Source organism: Microcebus murinus, chromosome 3 (genome assembly GCF_040939455.1).
Source record: "Microcebus murinus isolate Inina chromosome 3, M.murinus_Inina_mat1.0, whole genome shotgun sequence".
NCBI lineage: Eukaryota > Metazoa > Chordata > Mammalia > Primates > Cheirogaleidae > Microcebus > Microcebus murinus.
The window spans coordinates 44,510,349-44,529,319 of NC_134106.1; the positions used below are offsets into that span (position 1 = coordinate 44,510,349).

The 18,971-nt window shown below is 36.4% G+C and overlaps 1 protein-coding gene across 2 annotated transcripts in view; it reads left to right on the forward strand.

Annotated features, from left to right (window-relative positions):
• ACYP2 (acylphosphatase 2) overlaps positions 1 to 18,971 on the forward strand; it is a 163,092-nt gene that overhangs the window by 10,083 nt on the left and 134,038 nt on the right. For both annotated transcript variants that reach the window (XM_012777806.3, XM_012777808.3), the window contains exons 2-3: positions 6,688 to 6,704; positions 8,307 to 8,416. In XM_012777806.3, the coding sequence (XP_012633260.2) occupies positions 6,688 to 6,704; positions 8,307 to 8,416 (127 nt within the window). The remainder of the gene's footprint in view (positions 1 to 6,687; positions 6,705 to 8,306; positions 8,417 to 18,971) is intronic.

The following is an 18,971-nucleotide window of genomic DNA, read 5'->3' on the forward strand; positions in this document are numbered from 1 at the left end:
GGGTGTTCCCTCTGTTGCTCACTGCACAGAAAGCCAATTATTGAGACGAGGATTGTCCAGGTAGAAATGAGATTTACTACAGAGGATGTCAGCCAGGAGGTAGGAGGACTACCTTAAATTCACCATCCTTATCTATGGGGTCAGGGTTTTTTCTAGAGGTGAAATGAATAGTGCATGAAGTGAGTGAGCATCATTACATGTTTGGGGTGGAGTGCAAGGCACGCAAGCACAGTGAGAAATCATACTGGCAGGTACATCACGTGATCAAAATGGTGGATAAGCCCCTCCCAGGGTGGAGATTGTAGTAGTATAATGAGCTAGGGGGTAATATTGGTCATTCTTGCAGCGTTGTGCACTTGTGGGTTGTGGGGAGTAGGTTGCTCAGCGGATCCTTGGGCAAGATTTGTGCTGGAATGCCGCTTATCTTGACTTCTCTAAACAGTGGGGTAGTGTAAAGCCTTCTGATTATCTTGTTACTGCAAGGAGGGTCCACAGTTTCTGAAAAAACAACTCAAAAGGGCAGGGATCAGTGAAACAGAAAATTACAAAATCCTAGTCAGCAAATCTCACTGGCCTGGGAAGTTGAAAAATAATAAGTTGCAAAAAGGTGTTTTCTTTCAGGGAGCCGGTTACAATTATGGTTTGGAGATTCAATTGAAATCCATTTTCTTCTGTAATGTTCACCAAACCTTTAAGTAAGTATTTACAAAGGGCTTCACTTTTCTCCAGTCATTTATACATAAATGAATGAATAACTTCTAGAATTTTCGGGTCCAACAGGCATATGAATTGTATAGAATTGTTAAAAATAATGGGGATAGTTTTGAAAGTACCATCCATTAACCAAAGTGAAGCATGCACTAGTTTTTCTGTTAGATTTAGTGGTAAATATAAGAAGTCTATCTTCTTTGACAGTCAAATTCCTAACCAATAATAGTTCATCATTTAATGTATTTTGTCTGACTGGAGGAACCTTTATATCGGTAAGAATCTTTGGTCTAGAAGGTCAATGAGCTTGTCAAATTCTTTTTATTCTTTAAGGAAGGGCATTTTTTGAAGGTAAACATGGTGCTATGTGCGAAGGGGCAGAAGTCATACACGACTGAATAATTTGGCAGGGAAGATTTCTTGTATCTTTTGCCTGCATTTTCACTTATTCTGTGATCTGTGAACCACTGTAACGCTGGCGGCAGATCTTCCCCACCTAGTCCACGCAGTCCACTCAGATTTACACAGCAATCTCTGGATACACACTCATAGACCACCCGAAATAATGCTTTACCGGGTTTCTAGCTGTTCCTTAATCTAGTCAAGCTGACGACTAAAATTAAGTCCACAAATGCAGCCCTTGTCAACTGGGCATCCAGACATGTCTCCTTAAACCATACTTAATTTCTAAACAAAGACAATAACAAGGTTAGTTCTATCTACATCATGCTACTAACATGATGCAGCTGTCCTGCACACAGCGGAAAACACATTAATCCCTTCCTCAGAATCAGGCTTTCATACTTTTAACATTTGGGATTTTAATCTTTCAGGATTGTGATTTTTAGGACATTAGGGATTTTTAGACATTAGGGATTTTAGACTTTAGGGATTTTGATCTTTTAGGATTTCAACATTTGGAATTATGGCATTTGAGAATGTGTCTTGGAATTATGATCAGCACCAACACTATGTGTATGCCTAATATATAGTGTGTATACTATCCTATACAGTATGCATACTATATATATCTAATATACATATATATTATAGATTTGTATGTAGACATATGTATCTATAATATGTATGCATGTATATGTTCAATCACTGTATGTTATCACTATGTAAAGTTCTGCTAGAATCAACATAGGATTCTTTAGACTCATTTTAGAGGTTTGAATGCAGTAAATTTAGCATCATCACTTTGAAAATAGACTTAAATTCTAATCAATATGGTTATATGTATATTTGTAATGTTTACATTACATGTAATGTAATGTATTATTAGGGTAGTTAAATATTTCACTGAAATATTTATCAGCTAGTTTTTCTTTTATTCCTTTATTCAAGAACTGTGTCCCAAGCTCTGGTCTAGGTGCTGGGGACACAGTGATAAACAAGATAGAAAAAAATCCTGTCCTCGTGGAACTTACAGTTTACTGTACAGGTAGGAAATAAAAAAGTAAACAGACATAATAATGCCTTGTGGTAATGAGTACTGTGCATATGCAGAAAACATACTGGGGTGCACTGACGATTTAGATACATTGGTCAGGGAATGTCTCTAAGGAGGTGCCATTTATGCAGAGGTGTGAGTAATAAGCCAGACATGAGAATGTCAGGGGAAGAGGATTTCGGGCAGAAGGAACAGTCAGTGCAAAGGCCATGAGGTGGGAATATGTTTGGCATGTTCATGGAGCCAAAGGAGGCAGGTTTGGCTGGAATGGAGTGAGAAAAGAGGGGCTACTAGGAGATGAGGAAGAAACACTGGGGAGAGGCATGGAGGCTGTGGTAACCAGAATACATTTTATTTTGAGTGTTATGGGAAACAGCTAGAGGGTTTTAAGCTGGGGAAGGAACTGATTTGATTTTATCTAAGAAAAGAAAACCCCCTCCCTTGGCTGCTTTATGGAGAACACACTGTAGGAGGGCAGAACTGGAAGAGGTAGACTAGTTAAGGAGGTTTTTGCAGTAGATGAGTTGAAAGATTATGGCAACTTTAGGTATAAAAACATAGCCCATTTTTATAGATAGAGTTGGGACAGAATTAAGCTGTTTTTCAGGAAGTCTTCAGTAAAGTGTGGGGACTAGAAATAATTTAGAAAATGAGTGCGATGCGTGGGTTTGAATATTTAACTATGTGTGGTGTACAAATATGCCCTGATCTCACCTTTGGGCCTTTGCACATGCTCTTCCACCTGTAATGCTGTTCCACTCTCATCATACTGAGTTTTGGTCCTTATTAAAATCTCAGCTCTCAGACCCATTTTTTAACAACTCTGCCCTAAAGGCACCCAAGACTGGGTCATGTGTCTGTCCCATAAACTCTCATTTGCATTTAGGTTTATGCATCTTACAGCTCATAATTGTTTTATATTTTAATTGCCAGTTTACTTACTTGATATCTTTCCCACTAGACTGTAAACTCTTAGATGCAGGAACTGTATCTTACTCATTTCGTTCTTTACACTTAGAATTAGACAATAAAAATATTTGTGAATAATCAATGTTTACCTGTGTTTATTAAATACATCTGAGTTAGTTACCTGATTATTAGATTATGTCTATGTGAAAAAAATATTCCATCAATAGATTGGAGTAGGTAATTTCCTTAACCCTGTAACACATAATGAATGGAATATCTGTGTTTGATACCTCTTTTAGAAATTTCTCAAACTCCATCAACTTATGCTAATGGCTTTTTCTGTCATCAGTGAATAGATGGTGGAAGGGCCCCTTGGGATTCATAAGCGTTGAAAGGATGTTGCTTTTCACTGGGGGCATGTTGTCAGTTTCCCCCTCTGGGAATTTCTGGCAGTAAGTAGGAAGGGTGGAGGGAACAATCTAAGTAACAGGCTACCTAGGAAGGACAGCAGGTCTAATTAGGCTATAGGAGAAGGGGTATTCCTTTTCATCATCACTACATGGTTTATTCCATGTAGTGCTGCTGACTTGTAAAGTAGGTGAGGCAACAATGATATGCAGGTTCACGACTTAATACCAACACCATCTTGAACAGGGTCAGTGGGAAGAGCATAAGATCTACAGTACCCTATAAGAGTTTAGTTTTCTCCTTTGTGATGCAATTCTCAACCTGAAATATAAACCCTTTTCAAACCTCTTCTAGACTTTCCTTTAAGGTGGAATCAGCCATTGGGTCACAACATTAGGGAGCATAAGAATCACCTGGAAAGTACATTAAAACCAGATTCCTGGACTCCACTTGCAGATTTTCTGTTTCGTAGATCTGAGAAGTGGCCTGAGAATTTGAGTTTCCAAAAAACTCTCAGGTGTTGTCAGTTCATGAACCGCTCTTTAAATAGGAAAGAGACAGACCACATGTTTCCAATTTCTCTTTACTTCAGTTGCATGTGCTTTCTCTTTTCATAATGCTAATATGTGGGGCTGTTCACTGCTGGGGATCTCAGGAATATGCATAATACAGCCTTCACCAAAACCTTCCGTCTACTTACCTGGTCAACGTCTTACTGTGTTTTGGGATCTCCTCACCCTTATGGTAAAAAGACTTTTGTTTGCACAGTTCTGCCTGTTTTCTCTCCTGTTTTGTGTCTCTCTTCTATGTGGTCTAGTTTCTTGAATTTTTTGCCAATCCCTTTTATATCTATAATGTCTTTCCCTCTGTCTTTATAACAGAGTGCCTTTTTGATTCTCCTGCAGATCAGTTCTTCTTACTCATCATTCCTCCACATTTAACATGTATCTTTTTTTTTTTTTTTTTTTGAGACAGAGTCTCGCTTTGTTGCCCAGGCTAGAGTGAGTGCCGTGGCGTCAGCCTAGCTCACAGCAACCTCAAACTCCTGGGCTCGAGTGATCCTTCTGCCTCAGCCTCCCGGGTAGCTGGGACTACAGGCATGCGCCACCATGCCCGGCTAATTTTATATATATATATCAGTTGGCCAATTAATTTCTTTCTATTTATAGTAGAGACGGGGTCTCGCTCTTGCTCAGGCTGGCCTCGAACTCCTGACCCTGAGCAATCCGCCCGCCTCGGCCTCCCAAGAGCTAGGATTACAGGCGTGAGCCACAGCGCCCGGCCAAACATGTATCTTTTAAAATAGTTTTATAGCCCTGTAAAAATTCCATTTGTGATACTGTCCTGTAACTTTATTGCTTTGCTGCTCTTTTTCTTCATATTCACTTGTTATCACAATATACTACCATCAGGAAACATTATTATAAATCTGCTTATAAAACGACATAAAAATATCTAAGCTACTGATCCTTTCTTCTGTATCCTCTTGCCAAACTCGATTGCTGTATGTATTATAGAAACAATGTCTTTTGGCCTCTTTGGAGATTAGATCTATCCTCTTTGACTTCTCAATGTATTTTTTACTAATTATTTTTCAATTAGGTAGAACATATATTCAGTTACCTTTTTTAGTGTCCAATCAATGAGTTTTGACAAACACACACAGTTGTGTAACCGCCACTACAATCAAGATATGGAATAGTCCCATCACCCCAAAAAGTTCCGTGTGCCCCCTCATAGTACTCTCTCCCTTTTACTCCCAGCCCTTGACAACTACCAATCAGCTTTCTGTCTTTATAGTTTTGTCCTTTCCAGAATGTAGAATGACACATTATATGTGAGTCTGGCTTCTTTTTCTTTGCATGATGCATTTGTGATTCATACATGTCATTGCTTATATCCATAGTTCATTCCTTTTAATTGCTGTGTAGTATTCCTTTGTGTGGATCTACCACAGTCATTTATCCATTCCCAATTTTAAAAAATTACTATGTCCTCTCTTCCTCTAAATTTAAGGTTTTTTGTTGTTGTAATTTGGCTTCTTTGGTGCTAAAAAGCAAATTTCCAAATTTCCTGTATGTTCTGGGTGGGAATAAAAACTAAGTTGCAGTAGGTACTAATAAGCCCCATATTTCTGTACCTGACACATTCCTGATGTTTCTTTACTTAGTCCCATGTTAACCAACTCTCAAGTAGGAGCTCAGATGTCAGGCATATCTATCCCAAAGAAGCCTGTTCTAATGCATCCTTTAGGATCAAGGATCAAGGATCTTCCAACTTGCAATTTGCAGGAATGTCCTGAGATCTATTAGTTCAGTATATGAAATCCCATAGCATTCTTGACTTCTGTCTGAGATGGGACTCCCATGGTTTTGCAGGCTGGGTAACTAAAGTATAAGATACCATGGTAGTTGGCCAATACGGAACGGCCTGATCTAACACAGTCTAGGCAGAGAAAACATAACAAAGGCCAACAATACTACCCAGCCTATATGTTCAAAGTATGCACATGATGTAATGTATACCCTATACATCCTGTGCACAGGATTTTTTTTCCCCTTACTTTTACATTTTCACGTAAAGGTGGCACTTTATGGTTTCTCTTTAGCATAGCCAAATTGCCAGCGTCACGACTCTTGTGCTTTGAAGCTATTATTTTTTTAAAATGTATTTATTTATTTATATTTTTGTAGAGATGGAATCTCTCTATGTTGCCCAGGCTGGTCTTGAACTCCTGGTTTAAAGTGATCCTCCCACCTCAGCCTCCCCAAGTGCTGGGATTACAGGCATGAGCTGCTGCACCCAGCCTGAAGCCATTACTAAGTATTATAAAGTAAGGGTTACTTGAATACAGCACTGTGGTACTGTGAGATCGATCTGATGACTCAGACAGCCACGAAGCTATCAATGGGCGGGGAGCCTGCACAGCCGGGACTCGCTGGGCAAAGGGATGATTCACATCCTGGGAGACATCTCGAGATTTCATCACACCACTCAGGACACAGGCAATTTAAAACTTATGAATTACTTATTTCTGGAATTTTCCATGTAATATTTTTGGACTGTAGTTGACTGCAGGTAACTGCAACTTCGGGGATGAAACTGTGGATAAGGGGGACAACTGTAGATGGAAGTTAAGTCAGAAAATATATAATTTTTAAAAAGGTAGACAAGCTGACATTTCTTTTTATCCTTCTTTTATACAGGCGTCTGCTTCAGAATGGTAAGTCAATACAATCTGTTTATTTATTTTTGCCATTTTTTCCCCGCTGTTATTTCTAATCCCAGAGATCGAGGGGTTTTCTACTTAGTGCTAGTCTACTGCTTATTTCCTGTCCTTGATAGCAAATGAAGAAATACATGTATTTCTTTGAAGTTACTGATTGGAATTACTTTAGTAGAAGTGAAAGAGTGCTCTCCCTGAGATTTTCATTAAAGCTAAAAACATTACAACTTTCCTAGTTTTTAGTTAAAACTTGCTAGGACTTTCAAAAGTACCTCTCTTGGGGTGATTTGAATTTAACATTTTGATTAGATATATTGAATACAAGGATGGGTCTTAAACATGTTCTGGAGATGAAAAAAACCCTCTAGGTGAGGGTACGTATCTTCCACTGCAAAATGAAAAATGCTGATGTTACATAAAGGGGTGGTTCCAAGGTTTTAAAGCTAAAAACCTTGTTGCTTTTTAAATTTTAATTAAAATTTTAATTACAATTTTTTCAATTTTCTTTGAAAATATTCCTTTCCTAAAAGTTAATTGTGGCATGTATTTTTCACCTGCTATCTGAGCTGGGCATCACTAGATGAGGTTCCCAATCCCTGAGGGTTCCAGTAAAGTCTCTGTATTTTGAGGTAGCCCCTTCTCCCACAATTCAGATTGCCTCCCTTTTCGTTAGCATCTAGTAAGAGCTTGACTTATTTTCAGAACTTACTCCTCCATCAGTCTTAGCTGCAACTGTTTTGGTTTGTGTTGTTTCATCTGGTTGGGGATGTAGAGGGTAGAGATCTTGATCACCCTGTCCTCCAAATAGGAGAAGAGTATGGTTTTGAAAAGTTCTAGTATACTGGATCCACAGGAATTTTAGTATGATGTAGTTAAAACAATTCAAAATCACAGTGCTGCTAGTTGTATAGCATAACTGAATTTGGAACTAGGAAAAAGGAATTTAAAAAACTATTAAGAATAATAGGGGAGATTAATTTACCCATAGACAATTATAACATTTCTGTGCCAACTCTAGTGCTAACAGAAAATATTGGAATCTTTTAATCTTTCAATAGCTGCAAACCAGCATGTCTAGGCTAATGTTTTTGCTAGTTTAATTTTCTTATTAAAAGAAAACTATTTCCCCCATTTTTGCTGGAAATTTCTAAATGTTTTAGTCTCTATTTCTGTTTATTGATCATAAGTGATTATTTTCCCCTCAGTGGTTAAGCATCTTGGGTTAGTCCTCATTTGGAACCCTGATTCACAATGTAATTTAGTGTTAGCAGGCACGAGAGCAATGCAACTGAATTTTATGGATCCCAAAACACACCATAGAAACAGTTTCTGAAACAATTCCCACTATCAGTTTATTATTATTTTTTTAATGTGCTTGTCTTCGCTGAAAGTGGTATTTAACAAAAGATACCAATGAAATGAAGATTCTTATTAACAGAGGTGTTACTATAGGCCAGCTACACAATTGTTGGCATGTGCTATGTTTTAGGGAAAAAAATGATTATCAGGTTAGTATTTTTTGAATGTTAGAATCAAGTATGTTATGAATTCAGACTTTTGATGATGGACTTCATCTCTTTTGTTTTTTCCTGAAACCAGTACACAGAAGGTGAAGCTAAGAAAATAGGAGTGGTTGGCTGGGTGAAGAATACCAGCAACGGCACCGTGACAGGCCAAGTGCAGGGCCCTGAAGAGAAAGTCGATTCCATGTGAGTAGTAAGACTTGTAACACACATATGACATTTATGAAGCTGTTTTAATGTTTTGTTGGACATTAAGAATAGTATTGATGGACCAGATACTGTTTGTAGATTATAACCAAACTAACATGTTTTTAGGCAGTCCAGTGTAGAAATTCTCAGAGTTGGGAGTGGCGTTTATATTTTCGCGAATGGATTTCCAACTTGGGCAGGCCTCAGGAAGAGCTGTTGCATTACTCTATGAAGTTGTCCTGTTGTGTCCCTTCCAGCAAGGGGGAAATGTCCAGGGCCCAGGTAGTCCTTATTTGAAGTGTTGTGACAGAAGCATGGAAGCATGGTACCTTAGGATGGCTCATGAAGTTCTTAAAGTAGCCTTCAAGGCAAAAAAGGTTTTCATCTCCTTTTTATTGTTTAAAGACCTTATTTACCTCATTGTAATTTTATTTTTACTGTCAATGAGAGAGTGTCTGGTTGCCCTAATATGAGTCCTTACAGTCCAAACAAGGACAGATGAAGTAATATGGCAAAAGTACCTTGTGTACACAATGTCGTTTTCAAAGGCCTTGTGTTTTTAATTTCCTAACTTCCAATGCTCTTTGTAGTCTTTTAATTTTATTTTATTTTGTCACTTGTCAGAATACATAGTCTTTTTCAAAAACATAAAAGACATAGCTAACATTTATTGAGCATTTACAACATGTTGGGCAATATGCTAACACTTCACATGGTTTATCTCATTTAGACTTTGCAACAGATCCTATTAGGTAGTTACTAAGTAATACCCAATTTATTTTATTTTATTGTTTACAATTTGTTTTTTTTTTGCTATTTAATGTTGTCAGATTGCAAAAGTAATAGTTTTTGCTTATTGTAGTAAGTGAAGAAATATAATGCAGAGAGGTATAGAGGCAAAGCTAGTCATCTATACCTTCCTCTCTGTTCCCTTCCCTTTAAGTAACTTGTGCCATGACTTTGTGAATACTTGACACAGTTTTCCCTTTCACTTAAAATATTTAAGTATGCATTTATAATTAAGGTTTTGCTTGTTTTTTACTGAAATGGAATACTTTATGCATATTTTATATAACTTGTATTTTCATTTTATGGACATTCTCAACAATCAGTAACTATATAATTACCAACTAACTCCTTCTTTTTTCTAATTTCTTTATATATAGATACATACTTGTGTTTGTGTGTAAAACCACACCCCAACTTGAAAAGTGGTGTCTAAAAATTCAGTTCCATAAAATTCAGGGTAACAGTTAATGAAAAACAATATTTTTCAGTAAGATTGTCACAAAATGCACAAAAGATTATGGGAATTATGGCTGGATTCAATTCAAATTCTAGTTAAAAAAAAAAGATTATGGGATTTATGTTGTACAGAACTAATAGTTCAATGGACGGGAAAATGCCAAATGATGATAAGGTAGTTTAAGAATGGAGACTGAGGAGGATGGAAGCTCATGCCAATCAAGTTATATTCCTAGTCCACGTTATAGCAGGTCTTTGATTAATTTACTTTAACAAACGGAATCATATCATACATTCTGTTCATTTTTCTTTTCAACTCCTACATTCTCCAGCCTCCTTCTCAAGTATAATAATTTATGTTAGCAAGCTCGTTTGTATCCTTCCATTTGTCTCGAAGTTCACTCTCTCTCTCTTTCCCTCTCTCTCACACGTATGCACGTACATTTATGGGTTTTGATCAATATTTGCTTTTTAAAAACCATGGCATATAACCTCTGCAATTCACTTTTATCACTCAAAGATACATCCAGGAAAATCCTTCCAAGTCAAATAGTATAGCTCTAATTCAATTCTTTTTAATGATTGCTTAATATCCCACAATATATAGATGTATTTATTACCTCATTTCTAGGAACTCATTTTTTTGTTTCTTGTTTTTTGCGATAAGAACAGTGCTGCAATAAACATTTTATTGGTGATTTTATTTTTATGGGATAAATTCCCAGAAGTGTGATTTGTTGGTTGAAGTGTAAAAATATGTAGAAATATTTCAGACTGCTTTCTAAAACAGCTGTAAACAATTTACATTTTTTCCTCCTTATCCTGTTGTCAATTGATGTTGTCTTATTATGTTCTAATTTTTCTTTTATCTGATTGGCTATAGAGTGATGATTATTTTTTATTATAATTTACATTTCTTTAATTGCTAGTTAGAGTATCTTCATGCTTGTGGCTATGTGATTTGTTTTCATGAACTCCCTTTTTACATCTTTTATCCCGTTTTCTATTAAGTTGCTTGTCTTTTGCCAATTTTTAAGAGCTCTTTGCATATTGGTGAGGATTACTAGTCCATTATCTATAATCTCTTTTGCAAGTAGTTCCCCAAATCTATCATTTGCCTATTAGTTTTGTCTATGGTAGCTTTGAAACAAATTGTTTTTAATTTTATTGACACAAATATGGCTATTTTTTCTCTCTGGTTAAGAAACAGATTGTAAATGTTGTCTCCTAGGTTTCCTTCTAACTTTTGATGCTTTATTTATTACTCTTAAGCATTTACTCCATCTGGAATTTGTTTTTTATTTATAACAAGAGATAGGGAACTATTTTCTACCAAATGGATAGCCAATTGTGCCAGTGCGCCATTTATTAAATGATCACTCTTTCCCCTACTGAATTGAATTACATTTTGTCATATATTAAAATCTCATGTAAACTGGATTTTATTTCTGCATTCTCTGTTCTGTTCCACTCATCTATTTATCTATTTCCATATTAGTACCCTGTATCGATTTAATTACAGTGGCTTTATAGTATATTTTCTCTCACTATTCTTTTTCATTCTTTTATTTGTTTTCCTGGGTATTTATTTTCTCTCTAAACTTTAAGATACTTTTATCCATTTAACTGGAATTCTATTATATATATATTTTTAAAAAAAACCTTCCCTGATGGTCTCACACATATGATTTAAAAATAAACCTTATTTTTGAGAACAGTTTTAGATTTATAGAAAAATTGTGAAGATTGTATGGAGAATTTTCATATACTCCTCACCTAGTTTTCTTACTATTATAATAACATTTTACATTAATATTATACATATGTTACAATTAATGGACCAATATTGATATATTAGTACTAACTAAAATCCATACTTTATTCAGAGTTCCTCAGTTTTTGCCTGTTGTCCTTTTTATGCTTATCCCATTATTTTATTTGCTTTTAGAGTGGACATTTTAATGATATTTAATCTTCCCATCTAAGTGCATGGGTGTCTTTCCATTTGCTTTGACTTTAAAATTTATCCTTCAATATAATTTTACAGTTTTCTTTTTTTTTTTGACAGAGTATTGCTCTGTTGCCCAGGCTAGAGAGGCTTAGCATCAGCCTAGCTGACAAAAACCTCAAAAACTCCTGGGCTCAAGCAATCCTCCTGCCTCAGCCTCCTGAGTAACTGGGACCATAGGTGTGTGCCACCATGCCCAACTAATTTTTTGCTTCTAGTTTTAATTATCCGGCTAATTTTTTCTATTTTTAGTAGAGACAGGGGTCTCAATCTTGCTCAGGCTTGTCTTGAACTCCTTGAACTCAAAGCAATCCTCCTGCCTTGGCTTCCCAGAGTGCTAGGATTACAGGTGTGAGCCACCACACCCAGCCCTGCTCAGAATTTTGAAGGTGTAGTTCCATAACTTCTAGTGCTGCTGTTGAGAGGATTCCTGTCATTTGAATACAAAAGATTGAGAGTTATACCTGTGTATTCTTCTCAGGAAGCTTGTTAGATACTCTGTTTTTCCCTTTTCTACATTTTCACAATCATCTGCCTTCATGCATGTTTTAATTTCAGTTTAAATGCTGGCTCTTGAGAAGGAGGAGAATATTTTTTTCTTTGACAGTTTCCTTTCCTCTCTCCTTTGGAGTCTCCTCTTCTGGAACTTCTATGTGGAGCTGATCCTCTGATTTTCAACTTTTCTCACCTAGTTTCCAAATGTCATCTAGGAAATTGCCTCAACTTTGTCTTTCAACCTTTCTATTATTTTATTTATTTATTTATTTTGAGGTGACATCTCAGTCTGTTGCCAGGGCTAGAGTGCCATGGTATGAGCCTAGCTCACAGAAACCTCAAGCTCCTGCACTCAAGCCATCCTCCTGCCTTAGCCTCCTCAGTAGATGGGACCTCAGGCACATGCCACCACCCTCCGTTGATTCTTTCTATTTTTTAGTAGAGACGGGGGTGGGGGAGTCTCCCTCTTGCTGAGGCTGGTCTTGAACTCCTGACTTCCAGTAATCCTCCAGCCTCAGCCTCCCAGAGTGCTAGGATTATAGGCATGAGCTACTACGCCCAGCCTGTTCTGTTGTTTTAATCATTTCTCTTTCACAGCATCTCTTTTTTTTTTTCCCAAATCTCTCTGAGGATATTATGTATGGTTTTTTTTTTCAAAGTTTCCTTCTGCTTTTTGAATTGTTTCTTTTTCCTCTAAATTTCTCTTCTTTTCCGCCTCCTCTCCTTTCCTGTTTTGTTTGTTTGTTTATTTGTTTGTTTGCTTCTCTTGTATTTCAGGATTTCCTTAGAATCATATTTTTAGTAACTTAGTCATAAATAAAAACAGACAGCCAAGAATAAGCCTTTAAGGAAATTTTCCAACGTATTTATAGACCTGTGGACTTGAGGGATGGTGGTGACTTGTGGGGGGCGTGGAGCTGGCCTGTTTGTTGGGGAACCTCCAAGCGTCCAATCTATAGGTCTTGCCCTCTGCAGTGTCTGGTGCTTCCAAATCCTGATCTTCTGTGGGTTCCGTGTGGGTGAGCTGACTTGTTTCTCACTGTTTTTGCAGGCACTTAGGCTGTAACATCTTCTGTTTCATGGTATAGTCACTTCTCCTCCATCTGCTTTCCTTCTAATTATTTGTTGCAATCTCTTGTTCAGGTTATAGTTTTATATTAGCTAGGAATATTTTCAGCTGCAAGTTAATAGAAAACTGCACTTAAAATGGATAAAACAAATAGGGGTTCATTTTATTTTTCCCTAACAAAAAATCTGGAGGTAGACAATTACTGACCTTGGTTCAGTAGCTCAATGATGTCAGGACCAATGTCTCTGTGATTGTCTTGGCCTTTCCTAGTGATCAGAAAAGGAAACATGCAGCTTCGTATAATACCCACGATTAAGGCAGGAAGGATAAGGATTGTATTGCTTTCCCTGATTCTCCCCCAAACAGACATCTACTTGTGTTTCATGGGCTCATAAAGGTCATATGGTTACTCCTTGCTACAAGGGAGACTGGCATATTGATTCCCTGAGTAAAATTGGTGTTCTCTTGGCCAGGACGAAGAGGAGGGGGATGGGTACTAGGTAGTCAATGAACGAAGTGTTACATCTTTCATATTTTGATGCTATTATTTTAATGAGGTTTCAGGTAAAAGGACATAAACATGCCATGTGCAGCTGCACTGTGAAAATTAAGTGAGAAAATCCAAGTAAAGCACTTAGTGCCATGCCTGGCCCGTAGTAAATAATCAATAAGCATTTGCTATCATTATATGACTCGTGTGCTCCACTTTGTACATGTTATCTTAGTGGCAGTTGGATGGGCCAGGTGGAAATGCCATGAGGCTCCTAGATATATGGGTCATCCCTGCAGAGAAACTGGGCTAGAGAAATAAATGTGGCTGTCATCAGTATGTGGATAGTGTTTGAAGCCATGCACTACATGGATGGGATTGTCCAGGGACAGCTCATATAATGATAAACAAGCAGGAGGAAGACACTGGAGAATGTAAATTAAGCTTAAAGAGTGAATTTATTCCTTTAGTGCAATATACCGTTTAAGGAACTGAATTATCAAAAAATTAAACCACGGCAAGAGATGTTACAGAAATAGGTTGTAAGGTCAGACTAAATGTGGCACATTTGTAGCTATAAAAATAATGCCTCATTTTCTTATAGTTATTTAAAAAAAAAAAGAAAACTTTTTTGGAAAAATGCCATGACAATAAAGTGCAGAAATAAGAGTTAAATTGTCTTTAAAAACACAGGCTTGGTTTCTTCTCACGTTATGAAAATGTGGAATACAACAGGGACCATCATTTGGAGATGGCCTGGCTGCAGTTGTAGTGGCCTTCCCTGCTCCATTCTTGATACCAAGCCAGCAGCCCCTGAGGACACATTGTGGATGTGTGTGTTTTCTTCCTCTTCTGCGTTTTATTTTCTCAGAAAGAATGACTGATGGCTTTTTTTTTTTTGCAAATTGTACTATATGTTTCCAATTGTAGAGGTGAGTTCTGCCAACATTTTTTGGTGCATAGGAACTGTTTTGAATCTGTTGTTTTATTAAACTTACTTTGTTTTTGTTTTTTCAGAATTAAGAATATTTTCTATTCTTAGTCATCATTTTAAGTTAACGTATTGAGTCATGACACTGGGCATAAGCCTTTGAATAAATCCTCACAAAATATATTTTTCTTAAAGACTTAATGGTAATCTTGTAAAACAAAACACATTTGTATTTGGAGAAAGTAAGCCAAATCCTAAAATTAAAATTACATCTTGGTTGCTACATATTTTGAAAACCATATGTCATGGATCTGTCTTCTGCACTTCAAAGGATTGTTAATGGACTAGAGTATTTAGACAAGATGATGATCAAATGGTTACATGGGCTGGAAAACTATGTCATAATATAAGGAATGCTTGAAGGCATTGGGGTTATTTAGCTGGAGAAAAGAATACTTGAGGGAACCATGATAGTTTACTGAAAGTATTTGAAAGGCTGATACATGGGAAAAGGTAGATGTTCTCTGTTGTTCCAGAAAGCAACAATTTTGGTTGCAGCAATGGGTGAATTTGCATATTTCAGCTCACCCTGACAATGAATTTTCTCGTAAAGTCATCTAATGTATCTAATGGTGGAATTTTATCAGTAACAAGGAATAGTCTAGATCAGGGATTGGAAGCCTATGGCCTGTGGGCCAGATCTGGCCTACTGCATGTTTCGTAATGAAATTTAATTAGAGCACAGCCACACCCATTTATTTACATTTTGTTTATAAGTGCTTTCGTGGTACAAGGGCAGAGTTGAGTTGTTGCAACAGACACTGGATGGCCACAAAACCTAAATTATTTATTCTCTGGCCCTTTACATAAAAAGTTTGCTGCCACCTGTGTAGATATCAGACAAGTCAAGGATACTATGGAAGGTCCCACTCACTGGATGGTGTGTAAGAGTAGGTGAACCCCGAGGTCCTGTCCAGCTAAGATTCTGTGGTTCTGCATAGAGTGGCCCATGTATGTGCACTTAAAATGTGTTCACAGTTTGAGAATTAGAATTAAAGTAGGCATATTCACCAATATAGTTGTATTTACTTCTTTCACAAATATGTGACATTATATGAAATATGAAATTTGAATAGCATGCTGCTTCAATTTTGAAATGCCATTTTTTTGAATTTCCAGCTGTTAAAGTATTAGCAGATTGGCGTGAAGCAATGGATTTTGTGAACAATTAGATGGTGTCAGATTCAAAGTTGTTTAATATTGTTTAATATTAATTTATAAAAATAACTTTTCTCTGGCAGACCATTAGTGGCATGAATTTCTGTGTAACCAGAGTTGCTAGTTTTTCCTAGCTTTTTCATCTGAGAATCTCAAAGTACTTTGCTAAAATTTATCTTATTCATCAAGGTCCTTCTGATATAAATAGATGGAGTTATTAAGAAATGTTCCATTGGATATTCTATTGAAATATAGAAGACTTGATATTTTTCAGAGGAACCAAATTAATTGAGGAGCTGTAATTTTAGAAAAAATATTTAGGTTAGCCTAGTTAATATATATTAATAGGAATCTAGAAACATGAAAAATATCTATAGTAGAGTTGTAGTTCTAACACGAGGTTTTAAACTTCAAATACTGTGATTTATTTTTCTTTTGGAATAGAATACATCTATATTAAGATGACTTAAATGCATACTTTTTTTTTGCATTACCATTTACATTTTACATATGTGCATTTAGTAAGAGTCATATTTAATAAAATAAATACATAATGCGGTACTAATTACTTTTTAAAAAATTGATAAGACTAATTTTTAGAGCAGGTTTAGGTTTATAGAAAAATTGAGTGGAAAGTACAGAGAGTTTTCATATATTCCCTCATACCTGCCCCCAACCACATCCCCCAGTTTTCCCTATTATTAACATTATATGGTACGTTTGTTATAATTGATGCGTCGGTATTGATGCATTGTTAACTGAAACCCATAGTTTATTTTATGGTTCACTCTTGAGGTTACACTCTTGATGTTCTACTGGCTTTGACAAATGTGTAATGACATGCTTCCACCATTACAGTATGATGCAGAACAGTTCCATTGCCCTAAAAATCCTATATGCTCTGCCTATTCATCCCTCCTTCCCTCTTCACTAACCTCTGGCAACCACTGATGCTTTTTATCGTCTCCATAGTTTTGCCTTTTCCAGAATGTTATATAGTTGGAATCATGCAATATGTAGCCTTTTCAGATTGACTTAACTTAGAAACGTGCCTTTAAAGTTCCTCCGTGTCTTTTTATGACTTGACAGTTCATTTTCACCCAATCTGTAGCTTGTCTCTTCACTCTGTTGTTTCCTTTGCTGTGCAGAAGCTTTTTATTAATAGTTTGATGAAATTTCATTGGTATATTTTTGTTTTTGTTGCCTGAGTTTTGGGGTCAAATCCACAAAATTATTGCTCAGATCAATGTTATATAGTTTTTCCAGAGTCTCACTCTGTTGCCTGGGCTGGAGTGCAACCTCAAACTCCTGGACTCAAGTGATCCTCAGCCTCCTGAGTAGCTGGGACTGCAGGCATAGAGATGTAGAGATAGGGTCTTGTTTTGTTGCCCAGGCTGGTCTTGGCCTCAAGTGACCCTCTTGCTTTGCCTTCCAAAGTGCTAGAATTACAGGCAGGAATTACTGGCCTTCTAGTATTTTATTTTATTTTACCAGTTTCAGGTCTTACATTTAAGTCTTTAATCCATTTTGAGTTGATTTTTGTATATGGTATGAGATAAAGGTCTAATTTCATTCTTTGGCATGTGGATGTCCAGTTTTCCCAGTTTTTATTGGAAAAGACTGCCTTTTCTCCATGTGTGTTCTTGGTACCTTTGTTGAAAATCAGTTGACTAAATGTGTGGGTTTATTTCTGGGCTCTCTATTCTGTTCTGTTGGTTGACATTTCTATTTTTATGCTAATACCATGCCAGCATAACAGCTTTGTAATATAGTTTAAAATCATGTAGTGTGATGATGCCTCTAGATTTGTTCTTTTTGCTCAGGATGGCCTTGGCTACTCAGGTTTTTTTGTGGTTCCATATGAATTTTAGGATTGCTTTTTCTATTTCTGTGAAAAATTATATTGAAATTTTGATAGAGATTGCATTGAATCTGTAGATCACTTTGGCTAATATAGACATCTTAACAATATTAATTCTTCCAGTCCATGGGCATAGAATATCTTTTTATTTATTTGTGTCTTCTTCAATTTCTTTCATCAGAATTTTATATTTTTTAGTGTATACGTCTTTCACCTCATTGGATACATTTATTTCTAAGTATTTAATTTTTTGGTAGGTGTTGTAAATGGGATTGTTTTTTCTTTATAATTTTTTCAGATAGTTTGTTGTTAATGCATAGGAATGCTACTGAATTCTGTGTGTTGGTTTTGTATCCTGCAACTTAAACTATTTGTTTATCAATTCTAACAGTTTTTTTGGTGGCATCTTTAGGATTTTGTCATCAGCAAATAGTGACAATTTAACTTTTTCCTTTCCTATTTTGATCCCTTTTATTTCTTTCTCTTGCCTAATTGCTCTCACAAGGACCTTTAGTACTATCTTGAATAGACGTGGTGAGAGTGGGCATCCTCGTCTTGTTCCTGATCTTAGAGGAAAAGATCTCAACTTTTCACTGTCGAGTATAATGTTAGCTGTGTGCTTGATGAATTTTATCAAATGCTTTTTCTGCGTCTAATGAGATTATAATGCATCTTTTGTCCTTCATTCTGTTAATGTGGTGTATTCCATTTATAAATTTGTGTATGTTAAACTAACTTTGCATCCCTGGGATAAATCCCACTTGATCATGGTGAATGATCCTTATAATGTGCTGTTGAATTTGGTTTGCAAGTATTTTGTTGTGGATATTTGAATCTGTACTCATAGGGGTATTGGCCTGCAATTTTCTTTTCTTGTTATGTCCTTACCTTGCTTTGGTATCAAGGCCTAGCTCATAAAAAAGTTCACAAGTATTCTCTCTCTTCTTCAATTTTTTGGAAGAGTTTGAGAAAGATTGGTATTAGTCCTTTATGAATCTTTGGTAGAATTCAGCAGTGAGTCATCAGATCCTGGGCTTTTCTTTGATGGGCAACTTTTTATTATTAATTCAGACTTGTTACTCATTACTGGTCTGTTCAGAATTTCTATTTTTTTCTTGATTCAGTGTTGGTAGATTAGATGTGTCTAGGAATTTATCCATTTCTTCTAGGTCATCCAATGTATTGGTGTATATTAATAATTGTTCACAGTAATTCTTAGGATTCTTTGTATTTCG